Source organism: Mya arenaria, chromosome 16 (assembly GCF_026914265.1).
Source record: "Mya arenaria isolate MELC-2E11 chromosome 16, ASM2691426v1".
In the NCBI taxonomy this organism is placed as follows: Eukaryota; Metazoa; Mollusca; class Bivalvia; order Myida; family Myidae; genus Mya; species Mya arenaria.
This window is the reverse complement of record NC_069137.1, coordinates 19,137,065-19,153,612: the sequence shown is the minus strand read 5'-3', so window position 1 is coordinate 19,153,612 and position 16,548 is coordinate 19,137,065. Positions and strand designations below refer to the sequence as shown.

The 16,548-nt window shown below is 33.1% G+C and overlaps 1 protein-coding gene across 1 annotated transcript; it reads left to right on the top strand.

Moving 5' to 3' along the window:
* Positions 1-306: 306 nt before the first annotated feature.
* On the top strand, positions 307-14,778 carry LOC128221465 (uncharacterized). Its single transcript, XM_052930072.1, has 11 exons — positions 307-425; positions 695-814; positions 1,987-2,135; positions 6,662-6,788; positions 7,340-7,393; positions 8,546-8,624; positions 9,785-9,902; positions 11,395-11,481; positions 12,366-12,507; positions 13,348-13,508; positions 13,961-14,778. Exons 1-10 carry the CDS (start codon positions 365-367, stop codon positions 13,488-13,490), a joined length of 1,080 nt encoding a protein of 359 aa, XP_052786032.1. The 5' UTR covers positions 307-364; the 3' UTR covers positions 13,491-13,508; positions 13,961-14,778.
* Positions 14,779-16,548: the final 1,770 nt, after the last annotated feature.

Below are 16,548 nucleotides of genomic sequence, written 5' to 3'. Positions count from 1 at the left end.
ATAGCTCCTAATTATTTATATATTTAATAATCGATCGTACTATTCTAAAATACTACAGCTGAATTCACACAGTGTTATTCATTGCAATATTATCATATTACGCCTTATTGTCTTTTTTTCCGTGGAGCATTGAATTCTGAATCACCGACTACATGACCGGAACTCTTTACCTGGTATGCACTCAAGATCAAAGGAATCTGATTATACTAGCTTGAAATGATACTTTATATGGGGTCCCCATTTCAACCATAGGTTTTTTTATATTTATAAAGTAAAAACTTACTATCATTATTAAAATTAATTTCAGTTCTTACCAAAACACACAGCTGCTAAGCGGTTTGTTCTACCATTTCCCAGCAGCTACATGTTCGAGTACGAGTTTGATGATCCCGTAAATGACCAAGGATACACCATTGAAAATCCAGGTAAGATACGATATATTCAGATAACAGACGGACACATATAAGGTATTATCACAAAGTATTTTACTGCTGTTCATGACCCTGCACAATGAATTGTTTTATAAGAGGCTCAAATGTGACACTAGCAATGTAAGCGGCTTCATGTAGTGCTCTTGCAAGATCTATTGCATTATTACCAGCGCAAAAGTAAATCGAACAATATATGTGGCTACCTTTCATAACCCAGCAAGTCCGTTGCATTTAAGAGGCTCAAATGTATTGTTTTATCATAGGTGCAACAGTGACACGAGCAGAAGGTGCACCGGTGTTTGTAGAGGGAGATTTGAACGGTGCATCGGATGCGCTTGAAATAATCTCAGCCAACCCAATACATGTTCACGGAATTGTTCCAAGTAAGTTTTGGAACACATTTACATTTCTATATTATTATTGTTTTTTTAGGGGTTATGATGAAGAAATTTAAACATATCTAATAATTGCTTTTTGAATCATTTGAATCGCATCGGATTTGGCCATTATTTTTAACACAACTCCTAAAAGTATGTATAATGCCATTTTGGAAGGAGAACATCACGTACAGTTCATTACATTGAGTATTATAGGATTACCAATACTGCTCTTAGATCCGGATTTGTGTTCGATAATCGAGTGGACATTTGAAGATTTGGATTTTTTGAGGCACCAATCTTTTAATATATGCATTACGGCTTTAAATTACATTATAACATGATATACTAGCTGACAAAATCAAACTACATGTTTGAAGGAAAATAAACAAGCGTCTCCAACTTCAATATTATTGGCCAACAGTCAGTTAAAAACCTGAGAATAACCATTAGGTTTGCACATGAAAGCGATATAATGGTATATTGAAATTATTGACCAGATTTTGTCCAATTAGCTTTTTAGGCTCCTCTTTAACAAAATCATAGAGTTAACCAATTATTGTCAGAAATTGCTTTTGCGAATAGTTGGCAATAATTTACTTGAATGTTTCATTTAAAACATCATTTTATGATGCTAAAATATGTTTTTGTCTGAATTTTAATATCCTTTTATTAATTATATTTATAAACTTATTTTAAGTATTAACTGATCTACACGATATGTTTATTTTCAAAATTACAAGATAAATAAGTTGCCTACATGTTTATGTGTTAATGGACCATTCACTAAATAGTGAATATCCCCGTTGAACCACACACTTATTATTTGTACTGCCTCCTCCTTGAGCGAGATAATGTAAATCTTCTTCGTTAACTTTACAAACGTTTATGCAAGCGAATGGAAGATAACATCAGCGATGCAAAATAATAAATAACACTTATGCACAAACACTTTTATAACCTTCGTACATGTCCATATCATTTCATAGTGTGTTTTTTTGAAAATAAAACACCTTCCGATTGTTAAAATGGAGAGCAGTTTTTTTACAGTATTGATATTTACCAATACCGTATGGGAAATGTTGCATTTATAATGTGATTGAGGTATACTCATAGTTATAATCAAATGATTACTCGTGAAATATGCTGTTTTACTGTATGCCACATTTGTGCTTCAGCTCAATCCACACAAGCTGGTAATGGTCGAGCGGGCTTTGGTCTTCCCTCACTTGAACAGTGGTCCTCTAGACAACATTTCTACGCGATGGAAGGAAAGAAATACGATCTTATTTTCGTCTCTCACAAAGGCGACATGGATGATATAAAGGTAGAAATAATAAACGTTATTTTGCTATTGCTTTGTTTGAAGCAATAACTACAAATTTGAACTACAGGGACAATCGTAGTAATTTACAATATTATAATGGCAACGAGAGACACACAACAATTACCAAACAATAAAGATAGGCAACATATGAATCATAAACGTATTATCTCAGAAACCGTTTAACCCGGGCTTCAAGCCAAAATAGCATTTTTTCATCCTTTTCGAAACAGCTCGAATCTCGATTTCATTGTTTAGAACCGGGACCTTAACTATTCCGGTGATAGTATTGTTCAATTACATTGGCTTGCTCAGTCTTTCTAAGGTTTGACCTATTGACATATTTTTCCCCATGTGACCTAGTTTAAGACTATACATGAAAAATGGAGCGGATATATTGTTCCCAAGATTTCTCTAAGATTTGACCTATTTTTTCTAGCTTTTTACGCCATACGATTTCAATTCTATCAAGGGGAGCAATCTTACAACAGTTTGAAAAGGTCTAACAAATCAATACAAGAATTTGTCTCCGGCAATGATTTTTAAATATTTGACCTAATGACCTAGTGTCTGACCTCATATGACCCAGTTTTAAAATTGTGAGTGATTTTATCAATTCATAGATTTTGACTTAGTTTCATAAGTATAGGACCTGGAATATTGCCCAGTTTATGTTCCCAAATTGTTTTTTAAGATTTGATCTTGGTTTTGACCATGTGTTACCCACTTTCAAAATTCGGTTATATTTTATCAAGTGTAACATTATATTGGACAATATTGGACAAAATAAAATGCATCTACTTTGTTCCAAGGCTTTTCTTAGACTTGACTTATTGACCTAGTTCTTCACCACATGTCACCCACTTCTACCCAAGTTTGAACATAATTCAACCGATCCCTCTCCGAATTCCCAAATAACCACCTTAACCTAATGAACCTACCCCCGAAGCACCCGTACGTGCACCTGGATGGACGTATGGACAGAAAGATGTATGGGCAGAATGACGGTCGGACGGGCAACACCAGAAATTATCCCAAATATATCCCTCTCCCAAAACATTTTATTCGGTGGGGAATAAAAAATATAAATCTGATTTGATTTTAGAGCATGTTGATCTAATCATAATGTCAGTATTCCAACGAGTAAGAACGCTTCTAGTGTACAATTTATCAAGTTTTCATTCATAAGGCAAGTACTGTTATGCTTTTAAAAAAACTATTTCTTAAGAATACTGAGCAAACATGTTTTCAAACGTACGCATAAGAAAATGCGATTTTAAAAAGGTATCATGTTGGGGGTTTTGTTGTTGTTTTTTGTCACAATCAGATTTCATTAAATAATTTAACATGCACGCCATGTGACTTATTTCTTTCTTAATATCCATTTAAACAAACTTTCCGATAGGATTTTGCAAAGTAAGTTGTTTTATATCGAAAATATAACAACTTGATTCAGGTGAATATTTATTTATTGCCGGATATTGTACATTAGGAATGTATGGTTTTTCATCGAGCTATGACATAAAGTATGTCTTGCTTTTTAACGAGCTTTAAAATAAGCTACAAAGGCTATATATAACTTATGACCAAGCTATGACATATGTTTTTCGAAGGTGTTAATTTCCAAACAAATGCATAAGTAACCTTTAAGTTTGTTGAGATTAGGAATTGTCATTTTGGAATTTATCGATGTTGTTGTTGTTTCTTTTCAAAGATCAAGCTTGGGTCCATCACAACCTCTTTCATTGGCTCTACTTTGAGTTCACAGACCGGCTTCTCCAAGACAGAAGTAACGCGAGTAATGGGTAAGTTTGTCTTTTTGCCAACGGTGTATTTATAAGTATAACACCAGATTAGAGATATATTTTTTCCTATAATGGGTCATGCTATATATGACATATGGAGATAAAAAAACAGTACATACTTTAATTAAGGTAACAGATGTCCGAATAAGCTTGTCATTTTATCAGGCCAAAAGAGATAATGTTTAATGTTCGTGCCTGATGTATATAATTGTGTTACTAATTGAAAGTTAATGCAGATTGTATTTTTGATATCTATTTCAACTGAAATTTGACATACATCGATCAAAGTTAAAGCGTTAATCGCACACAATGCAAAGTGGATGTTGGTTGGTAAAACAGATGTCAGTGCACTTTGAAAAATTTATATTGAAATTAATACAAATCGCAACACGTTTCGCCGCTTCAAGGGACAATACAAACTGGAAATTCATTTTATCGGTGTTCTTTGTCGGTATTTGATAATTAACTTCGTAATTAATAATGGGTATTGAAATAACTAATCATGATCATTTATTGTAATAATTCCGATCGAAACATTCGCCATGTGTCATAAACATAATTCTTTGATGAGGACTTACATGGGGCAATCGTGTGATTTAATACGCGATCTATTAGAATGTCACAGCTGACTTTAATAGTGGAAGTGTCAGTGACAGGGAATAGTGACCGTCAACTACTGCCAAAATGTTTTCATGGAATCAAAGATTAGGTGATACAACTTCGGTGGATTAGAAGACTGATTTGAATGACTAAAATGGCAGTTTTTGTTCAGTACCACTGAATATGTGTCGTCGAATGTTTTTAAGCACAGTTAATTGTTTAACGAGTGTTTACATTGTTTCAATCTGACAACCTAGCGAAATATAATAATATATTCAATCACCGTTGCAAAGCCGATTCAGTAATGCCGTTGAGAATGAATAACATATCGTAAAACTAACCCAAAAATAAGCGAACCGCGAAAATTTGGAAACCGAAGAGAACTTACACTTACGAATTGTGTTCATATATTATTTTCAGGCGAAACCGATCCGTCTAGGTTCGAATATTACGAACATTCAGATTTCCAAGTGACTAACACTGACGACTATCGGACTGAATGTGGCCTGGTCGAGTTTCAAGGTAGGAAACAGTTTATAATTTTCGTTAAACTGTTATTTTAACGAAACAAACGCGAAATCCGTATTAGGTATGGTATGCATCGTTCTGATGTCCTGCTTATCACTTATGTTGCAAATAAAAAAACTGCCGAGCATATCCGATTGTTTACAGATATAACATGAGCGTTTATTTTACGTCTTGCCTGAATGTAGATTATATTGTATATTGTTTCATTTCTATATTGTTCCATTTCACAGCAGCACATAACCCACCTATACTTGAACATAGATTCCATTTGTATATTGATCCATTTCCCAGCTTATATAACTGACCATTACATGAATATAGATTCCATTTGTATATTGTTCCATTTTGCACGTTTATATAATTGACCATTACATGAATACAGATTCCATTTGTATATTGTTCCATTTTGCAGGTTTATATAATTGACCATTACATGAATATACATTCCATTTGTATATTGTTCCATTTGGCAGGTTTATACAATTGACCATTACATGAATATAGATTCCATTTGTATATTGTTGCATTTTGCAGGTTTATATAATTGACCATTACATGAATATATATTCCATTTGTATATTGGTCCATTTCGCAGCTGTACATTACCGACCCTTACCCGAATATAAATTGCATTTGTATAGTGTTCCCTTTCGCAGCAGCACCTAAACTTCCAATACCAGAATATATATGAAGCCTGTTTATAGCCGATTCATTCATTGTGTCTGCTTTTCTAGACTTGCCTTTGCTGATTTTGACATGCATCCTTTAGTGACATTGTACATAGTTATGAATGAAGTTTTGTGCAGTCTACGGAAGCATGTCTCTTTCGTCTTTATTTCGTAAATCGTATGCCAAAACATCAAATGTTTCACCTTCGCCGTCCATTTCTTTCAGTGTACACTAACATTATAGTAGAAAACAAACACCAACAGGTTAAATACAACTGTTAAATCAAACCGTACAAAGTGGTTAAATAATTTAATAGGCTAGTAATTCCAAATAAAATTAAACAAACACAAACATTTTCAGAACAGTCGGAAAGCGAAAAACAAAATTGCTTTCTTTTAAAATAATTTCCAGCATATTTATCATATTAGGCAAGTTTCGACAGCCAATGAAAATGGTCCATTTCTCAAATTCTTTATTTCGTGAGTTTTGTATACAATCAACAAGAAGAAAACTCGTATACGCCGAGTTTGGTCGATATTGGGCGAGTTTTGGAATATATTGTCTTCAATTGTCTGGTACTGGTACCACGATTTTCCCTGTATCGCGTCAAATACGCAATAGCTGGTTAATAATAATATTATATTATAGTGTTATTAATAAGGTGACATCATATTGGCCGGGTTTTTTGTCCGAGGTCAGCAGTATTGGCAAAGAGCCATAATGCAGCTTAAAAAGCTGGTAAATGCATAAGCTATATAATATACAAGTATGTTATATTGTAGCTTGACGAATATTAATTAATCATGTTGTTGCCGTCATAGAACGGTCGGCTGAACATGAGGTATAAGTGAGTTAAAGCTAGTTTTTAAGAACTCAACTATACACTTATTCCATTAATAATTGGTTCTCCCCCTCAACTTTTTACAGTGCACAGACACAACAAGTGATCATACCTTTTCCTCCCGATTTGCGGGATCCTTCTCCTCCAAGCCAGGTGACCTATTAGATAACGACTGTGATGGATTTACGGACGAGGAGGTGTTGAATGGAGAAGGTAAGACCGGGCATGTTTCTGTGGTGGGTTCACGGACGGGAAGATAATGGAGAAGGTAAGACCAGGGCATCCTTCTGTGATGGGTTCACGGATGAAAATTTGTTGAATAGAGAAGGTAAGACCGTGGCATGTTTCTGTGTAACGCAACATTCATGTTTCTGTCTCATCTGTGTTTCACCGTTTAGTAATTGCGCATTATAGTTTCCTACTTAAATTCATATCTGATTACAAGTACTGATATTTTAATCTTACTGTTCTTTACCTGGAATACAACACCAGTCAATTTCGAATTGGAAACATGCGCACACACTACAAAAGGTGCATGTGTCGTAAGCGATGTAATACATCGGTAACTAAGATAATTACTAGATTCAGTCTAATGTCTATTAAATGTCTAAAATTTTAAAATTAAGATTACACACAAATGATACATAAACCTAATTAAGGGGTCAGCTTGATTCCGTATAAGCTACCTAAGACTGTTAAGACTGTTCGACAAATGTTGACCAGGTATTGTCAACTATTTAAAGAGAATTTTGTTTGTATTTCAGATGATGATGGTGACGGCGATATCGATGAAGACTTGGCTCTTAGGGAAATATTCGGTGAGATAATCAGAAATATAGTTTACATGTATTTGCTTTAACATTGAGTTTAAGGTCTTATGGGAAGTAGTATTGAAGATACCTGCTATTTCTAACTCCATGAAATAGTGGTTTTAGGTTTGAATATATGGGTATGATTAGAATACACGATTACACAACAATGAATTAAACAGTTCATTTATTGCAATATGGATTAGCCATATTTCTGAAAAAAGTGTTATAAGTTAAAATTAAGAAGAGTTTATAGATGTGAAATCGAAATTAAAATCGAAATTAAAAAAACACACGAGCTTCGGCTTTCGAACAAAGGTACTGTTGGTATATCAGCTGAAAGATGTACTCTTCATACCAAAATAAACAGTACTACAATTAATAGAATTGCTTCAAGTTCCAATCTTGTTATCAGTTATTAATATTTTCCGTGAAGACACATTATTAAGTTTAAGGTTTTTAGTAGTATTATTATCATTATTATTATTATTACTAGTATCATTATTATTATTATTATTTTATTATTATTATTATTATTATTATTATTATTATTATTATTATTATTATTATTATTATTATCATTATTATTATTATTATTATTATTATTATCATTATTGTTATTATTATTATTATTATTATTATTATTATTATTATTATTATTATTATTATTATTATCATTATTATTATTATTATTATTATCATTATTATTATTATTATTATTATTATTATTATTATTATTATTATTATTATTATTATCATCATTATTATTATTATCATTACTTTTATTATTATTATTATTATTTTCATTATTATCATTACTATTATTATTATTATTATTATTATTATTATTATTATTATTATTATTATTATTATTATTATTAATTTTATTATCTCTGAAACCTTCATTAGTCCCTTACAACAGGATTTACCGACACACTGTTTTTAAATTTGTTTTCAATACTTTGTATACTACTTATTCCTTATTATATTTTAGATAAGAATTACCATTTGTCGTATATCAAAGTTCAGTTAACGTATGAATTTTGCTTATAAAAATAAGTTATAATAAGTTGCATGTTCTTAAGCCTGATAAGTTTACGAAGTTTTGAAAGATTGGGCTCTGACATGAATTGCCTTAATCCATATTGCATTATTTTCCAGAACGAGGTATAAAAGTTAATGAACTATTTTACGATACAACCAACCCGTCCAATGCTAAAAACTTCATTATAGTCGATGGGTAAGACATTCATATATTTCACCAAGCTGTTGTAATGTAGTCGTACCCCGTTGGCTCGAATTAGCTTGACTCGATTTCCTCGTTGGCTCGAACTGGATGTGAAGGACAAAACTTCTCTCTGAGAAACTCTGCCAAACTTCTCTCTCAGTAACATGGCCATATTTCTCTCTCAGTTACTCTGCCAAATTTCTTTCTCAGTAACTCTGCAATACCTCTCTCACAGTAACACTGCCAAACTTCTCTCTGAGAAACTCTGCCATACTTCTCTCTCAGTAACTCTGCCAAACTTCTCTTTGAGAAACTCTGCCATACTTCTCTCACAGTTACTCTGCCAAACTTCTCTCTCAGTAACATGGACATATTTCTCTCTCAGTTACTCTGCCAAATTTCTTTCTCAGTAACTCTGCCAAATTTCTCTCTGAGAAACTCTGCCAAACTTCTCTCTCAGTAACTCTGCCATACTGCTCTCTCAGTAACTCTGCCATACTTCTCTCTCAGTAACTCTGCCATACTTCTCTCTCAGTAACTCTGCCAAACTTCTCTCTCAGTAACATGGACAAACTTCTCTCTCAGGTACTCTGCCAAACTTCTTTCTCAGTTACTCAGCCAAACCTCTCTCTTAGTAACTCTGCCATACTTCTCTCTCAGTAACTCGGACAATCTCCCATTAAAAATTACGATTTCAAAACCGTATTTCGTTTCAGAAATTAACGCAGTTCATAAGTAGAAATAACATTAAATACAACAAAATCGATATTTGACTACAATATAAACGGAAGAAGGCATACCAAACAACATATTACACATAACGTGATGCTGTTTTATGACGTCTAGAATCTCTTCCACTTTTGTTAAGATTGGTCATATTATTTCAATTAATGTCAAAAAAATTTCATTTCATTTTTTAAATCACTACATTATTTGTATATATCAGACAAATAGATCTCGGACGATAGTGAATATTTCTGATACGTATTGTTTTGCTTTATTTTGTCGTGATATAATCTGTCATGGAAAGCAAATGGGTAAACTTGGAAACAAAAGGCTATAGATATTATGTTTCGTTTAATAATTCATTAAATAGTTGAGGTTAGACAGTTATAGTTTAGGAACACTTTTTTGCATGTTAGATTCATATAACCATGGTTAAATTATTTCAGGTGTCAAGAGTTTAAACCGGTAACTGAAAGCATTGGTCATTTTACTCTGAACACGGCACTGAGCGATGTTTTTGACGACTACTGGGTTATTGAAACTAACCCATTCAGCGCTTTTAAGGTAAGACATCATTGTAAGCCGCGGCCCGCCAGGACACCGCGTCGATGATAAACTATGTGTAAATTATTCTAAGTCGTTTTAAGCCCTGAATTAATTGTTACAATGTAAAGTACATGTATGTGCATGTACGTGTGGTTTTAATACATCGTCATTAGAGATGTTTTGAGTTTCGATGATCAGCGTACTGATTGTTTACCACATGCTCTACCGCTTTGGACGGTGCTAATGAGCGTGACTACATTGTTGCACTACCAATGCCGAATATCTCAATCCGATCAAAAACGCCTAACATTATACCTTTGTTTTTGATGTTCTAAATTATCTCAAGTTGAGAAGTCATGATAGCTTTGGCATGGGAGCAACTCAGAGAAAACAGCACACGTAAAGCATGATTCATATTATTGTCAGCAGCTACCTTGTAAGAACATTGAATGTATCTATATAGACGAATATGGGTCGGGTATTATTTACACCCCTAACGCCGACACAAATGATTTTCCTTTTTGCTAAAGTGTGTTTATATACGGTCCATGATAAACCGAATTAGTAAACGCACGAATGACAAAATAAACGAATATGCTCTGCGCTTCTGGTAGGGATAGAACACATTACTCTCGGCCTGCAATTTCACATTGCTATCACAATGGTGAATTAGTTCCGCTTTATATCAAATACTCGATAACATACATTGTTGAAGGAATTGCACTTTTTTAAAACAATGGAAAATACAGGGACAAACCAAGCAGGCTGAACTTTTAGTAAGCTGTAGTTTATAAGCACTTTGATAAAAAAACAGACAAGAAACAAAACAGTAGACACAAAATACACTAAACAAACATAATTATACTACAGTTGATTAATTTACAACTACCTGTACGCGCTATTTACAGGAATGTCCATTGGTAAATTGTACATGTAAAAGTAAATGTATATACGGAAAATATCCTATGCCCAAATAGACGTGTCAGGGGCCTTTTCGAGGGTCTATTAACCATTTCTGTGATATAAACAATGTAAAGTTTAACCTTAACCTTTGTCTCCTTATGATCCGAAAAGTTCCTACGAAAATTATTCCTACTGCCATTTTCTTGCACCTGCTGACGTCATGCATACACGGAAAACCATACCCTATTGCGCATAATGACAATCACGATTAAATTGCCGAAAGTAGGGTATTGATGTATTGCAGCCGTGTATTCTGTGGATCCTTTTATTAATTTATACAGCATGTAATGTTTATAACTACGGTGCAGAAACTGATCGTAATTCATTATTTCGACTCCAATTCCAAGTGCAGTTTAAAAACATGCTGAATAGGGAAAATAGTTCTTTTTGAGCGTGCAGGATTCTCGAAAAAACAGGCACAGGGTGCCGTTAATAGGATATATACCGTATTTAGATTGACACCAATATGATAAAGCTCAATCTCAATTTATACCTTATTGTACCCAAATATCCTCATAAGTAATTGTAGGGGTTACTTTGATATCAGGTAGCCGATGCACCGTCCCTTTTCTTTGGAGTGAAATATGAAGTGTGTTACGACGGGGACCTGCCAACCACGTGTGCCCAACCCACGGTATGCATTTTAAGTTTTCAATGCATGTATTCATATGGATATTTTAGACAAAACGTTTGAATGTTTCGTTCGCATGCAAGGAAAAGTGTCAAACAGTTGGAATATAAATGATTAACTAATTCATTAATAATTACAATTGTATATAACACACTCACTTTCAATTCAGTGACGAAAGTCAGCGGACATAGTATAAGTTCTATTCAATCGAATGTTTTATATACCCTATTCACATTTCCCGTAGAGTAAACTGACATTTTGTTTTATCGCAAGCCTTTAAAGGAGTTTTTTTAATCGCCCTTTAAGATTAAAATACTAACCTTATGGTTAGCATGCATAACATAAGTAAATATATCTGACTTAGCCAGCAGTAAGATCATTCATTTTTTCAACACTCTTTATTCAATGTCTTCCATAATCCTGCTTTTCAAGTAACTCCAATTTGAAATAAAAGTATTAAGATAATTAAATCATCACAATAACGAAGAAGTGTAACTGGTATATTCTATTTTGACGTTACAAATGGCTAAGTTTGAATACATCTATATTTTTTTAATTTTTTTTTAGAAACCAATTTATTGAATTGCTATATTGTCATAGTAAATTGGTGTTTTATTAACTCCCTTAATTCATCATATCATTAAAGTAGCAGAATCAGTACAGTATTATTCCAAAATGTAGTCGATGCAAAAATATGTAATGGTTAATCAGCATCAATTGAACAGTGAAATAATCTCAATGATGATATATTTATTGGCATAACACAAATTGCCATCCTAAAGATGGATGGCGTACGTTAACAAACATGTGATTATATCTTATCATCGTATTTGCTTCAACAAAAATTAATATTATTTTCTTTTCTGATCTATTCATCTCCCTTTAAGATTGCATCATGCGCTTCGGCTCAGAGAAAAAGAAGGGACATTTCTGGCGCCATCTCTGAACACTTTGCCTCTGTTCATGTGTCAATTAGCGGGAACAGGACGGATGAGTACGGTTCTTCAAATACAAAGGAACATAGCAAAGGTAGATCATAATGCCTTGAAAAATAGGGAAAAAAGTTAAACAGTGTACAGTTATGTCCCTTAAAAATTGAATCAACTGCTATCATATTACATATTACTATATCTCACATGTCTTTATAACACTTAGTAAATATATAATTGTTTGTAATGTCTCATGTTATAAATTTTAAACGACCCTCGCGTTCATGCTTTCTCAAGCGTCCGAGCGCATTAGGCGCTTATAAATTGTAGTTTGAAATCCGAATTACTTGGCGCTAAGCGTTTCGCAGACGAAACCGGTGTAAACTATATTTGTTCGGTAGACATTCCATTTCTGCTGTCACCATTCATGGTATCTGATATTTACATATTATCATATAAAAACAATCCATATAAAGAGTTGTTTTCCTTTTTTCATTGACATGTTACTTTACAATTAAAGAAATGAATTACGTGATGTCATTATCGAGGTATGAACACAGAAAGCTGGTTAAAGTGCGTGGAGTACTAGTTCCCTAAGCGAAGTTAAACCAGCCCAACTTCGTTCATATTCACGATAATGACATCAATCACACAATTCTTGTTCTATATTTTCATCAGTAGTTCATTTTTTTCAAAAAGTGTCAAAACATCATTATGTGAAATAATAAACCACCACAGACGACAGGAGTAAATTGGTATCATTGATATAGGGTGAAAATAAATGAGTTAAAGTTTTGTAATTTTTAAATTTCCGAATTTGTTGAGTTGGAATACACCAATAATTGTTTGAACAACATTTTGTTAACGCCAAATTATTATCGTTACGAAACATATTATATCTCATATCTCTCTTTGTAAGTTGCCCTTTTTTTCTTTGCAGTCATAACCGACGAGCACTCATGTGAAAAAGACACCAACTTTTGGTTATCCATTGCTGGACTTGGCGCTATCTCTTTGATGGAACTGTTTATGATTGGTGGAATGATGTGGTACAAACGTCACGTGATGAGACTGTTGCAGTAGATGGACCCGAACAGTCGAGTAAATAAATGATTATAAAATTATAGAGAATAAATATAGCTGGAGCAATAGGAACACCTTGGCCGTCTCGGCCATACGACCAGTCGTGAATGTATAGTACATTAGTATAAGTATATCGTAAAGTAAAAGTAACACGTTTATTGTTAGTTAAGTGTGATTTAATGCGTTACTCCTATTATTAAGTTCAAATTCATTCCCATTGAATTGTATTTTCAGGTATTTTCACAAGAATTTATTTTCGTTCTCGATGTTTGCATGAACGGATTACCTTGACTGCGTTTTTGAGAAAGTATATCTTACTTATAAAAAAGGAGTAATTTTGAAGAAAAAACATTATTGTATGTGACAAACGTAAATATTTACTTATGAAAAAGGAGTAATTTTGAAAAAAAATCATTATTTTATATGACAAACGTAAATATAAACACAAGTATAATTGTTTTCTGTTTCAGTGAGACCTTGATTGGATACAGAATATCGGACACATTTCTATTTTCCATAATAAAATACTACGAACAAACAAACTTTATTGGATCATCTTCTATTCTAAAATTTAATGAAGTTATTTTTTGAAATAATACTAGTTCACCATTTTTTTTGCATTTAAAGATACAATTGCTGAAAGAAGAAATAGTTGTATTCCCTCAATTATTTTAATCTGTACATTTTTAACAAATAAATTTTATTCTGAAAATGAAAAAAAATGCTATTAAAATATTCCATTTCAAAAATCAACATAAGAGTTAGTCCAATTTTTGGATATGTTAATCAAATAATCGTGTTAATTAAAAACGCAACTTAAAGGGACCCGCTCATGTCTTTGGACCAAAACTTAGTTTTCCCGGTTATGCATCTTCAATCATATATGCTATCATTATTTTACTCCATGATGTTGAAATTGTATGAAAATACAATTATAATATTAATATCGGTTTTAGTGATATGCAATCCCACGCGGGTAAAAAGTCAAAAACAAATAAGAAAATCGACGCCTTAACCACTAGGCCACCGGGGGATATGAATGAGAGGGATATATTGACCTTTTATAAATACATTTATAGCAGCACGTGATGATGTTAATCAATCGAATCACGCAACAACGAATCGTTCAAAGCCGATTTAATCGCAAATAAAATCGGCGTATTTCAGGATATCATTTGAGCAAATGTCAACGTTTGCTGAAGGAATCCAGGATTCGTTGTACAAGTGTTAACACTTCTCATGATTTGCCACACTTTATTTCGTAAAAAAATAAATTTAACATGAGCAAGTCCCGTACATGCCTTATTTTATTTCATCGCTTATAATGATATATAATAAAGCTTTAATACATATGTTTTTGTGTTTTATTGTTCAACTGTTTGTACTTGACTCTTAGGAACGTATTCAATAACCAATTAAGATATAACTGAAGATTAGTTTAGACTTTGTATAGTTTACAATTAGTGTGAAGAAAGCAAATGAATTAACTCATACTAAATCACTCTCATTCGCACTATGATGCAAGAGTTCGGTTATGTTGTGTGTGGAAAACACACTTGTCCGGTTTGATGAACAAAAATCTTAAGTTAAAGAACAGCATATTTTGATTGGACAGTTAATATATCTTGCTGATATATTGTATGGAATCACTTAGGCATGCAAAAGAAGAAAGATAAGAATATCATTGAACTATGCCCAAAGACAACTTGCTGAGTATACACTATATTGCCATAACCATAAACCCGTATCACGTACCGTTAACAACGAATGTTCATACTTTCAAGGAACTCTATTTATGATTTAGCTGCACTATGTTTTTAAGTGTTCTAATTGAGATATTGGATAATGATGAAACACCGGGAATTTTTCAACAAATACTTATTTGATCAGATAGGGTCAGTTCATGCCTGTGTTCATCCAGTAAGACTAATGCAATAGCGTCATTCACGCGTTTCTGTGTATTTCTTTCAACTGTATAAGCAGCAAACCTAGTACTTCTTACGACGGCCTATCTTATTAAAAAGCACCATTCTGTTAAATTCCACATTAATTATTTATATCACAATATTGCATTGTAAAACGTGATAACGCCCATTTGCTGTTTTGTTAGCAGTGTTGCAAATGTTACTATCGTTTTAGAACAGTTTCAATCAAAACGAAAGAAACGCATGATGGAGGGACGAGAACAAGGGAGGTCAGACATAGACTGAGATGTAAAAACAGGAAATCGAAGACGCTATGTTTGAGGATTGTACTTGTGTTTGTGTTTGTGTTTATTGACTATTAAAGTGCAAGCAAATACGAATCCTGTTGGATACATACAATTGTGCTACTTACGTATTTTTATCATACGTAAAGAAAAAATGGTATTGCTTATAGTGCCACCCTTCTCAATTGAAAGCTGATTGGTGTAACCCATTGATTTATGAACATTTTATTCCCGGATTCTATCATACATACAAGCCGATCGGAAGAAGTCAGTCGGTGCCAATTATTTGATGACCTGCTGAGTGAGAAACCGGCCGCATCAATCAAACTATTTGCGGGGCTCAAACCATCGATTTCCGGCACATAATTGGTATTTTTTCCAAACCAAAAAATAAACAACAAAAGTAGTTTAAATCATTTTAAATGTTTTTAACGTCTTATGAATATAACAGTTTATCAATAATTGACAATTGTTGCCGAAAAACAGTACACAAAAAAATGAGTGAAAATTAAACAAAAAACTTCTTTCCCTCCTCCCTTAGTTTTAGATATGACCAAACAGTTATAAAGATTAATCTTTCCTAGCCTGACTTTCTTTGCGCATTTGGGGAACTATGTTACGATCTCAACACACAGTTACCTTAAGGTTATCTTGCCGAATGGTTGCGATTTAGATTTAAAGGTTACCGAACACTTATTGTTTGATCGTGGATCATGTATTTTCTCAAACAAATGTACCATTGTGAATCAAATGAATAGCGCTTATTAAATGAAAACAGCAAAAGACGAACAGTTTTGACGTAATTGCACAATTAAGAACAAAATGTGCCCCCATTATGCACCAGTGGCA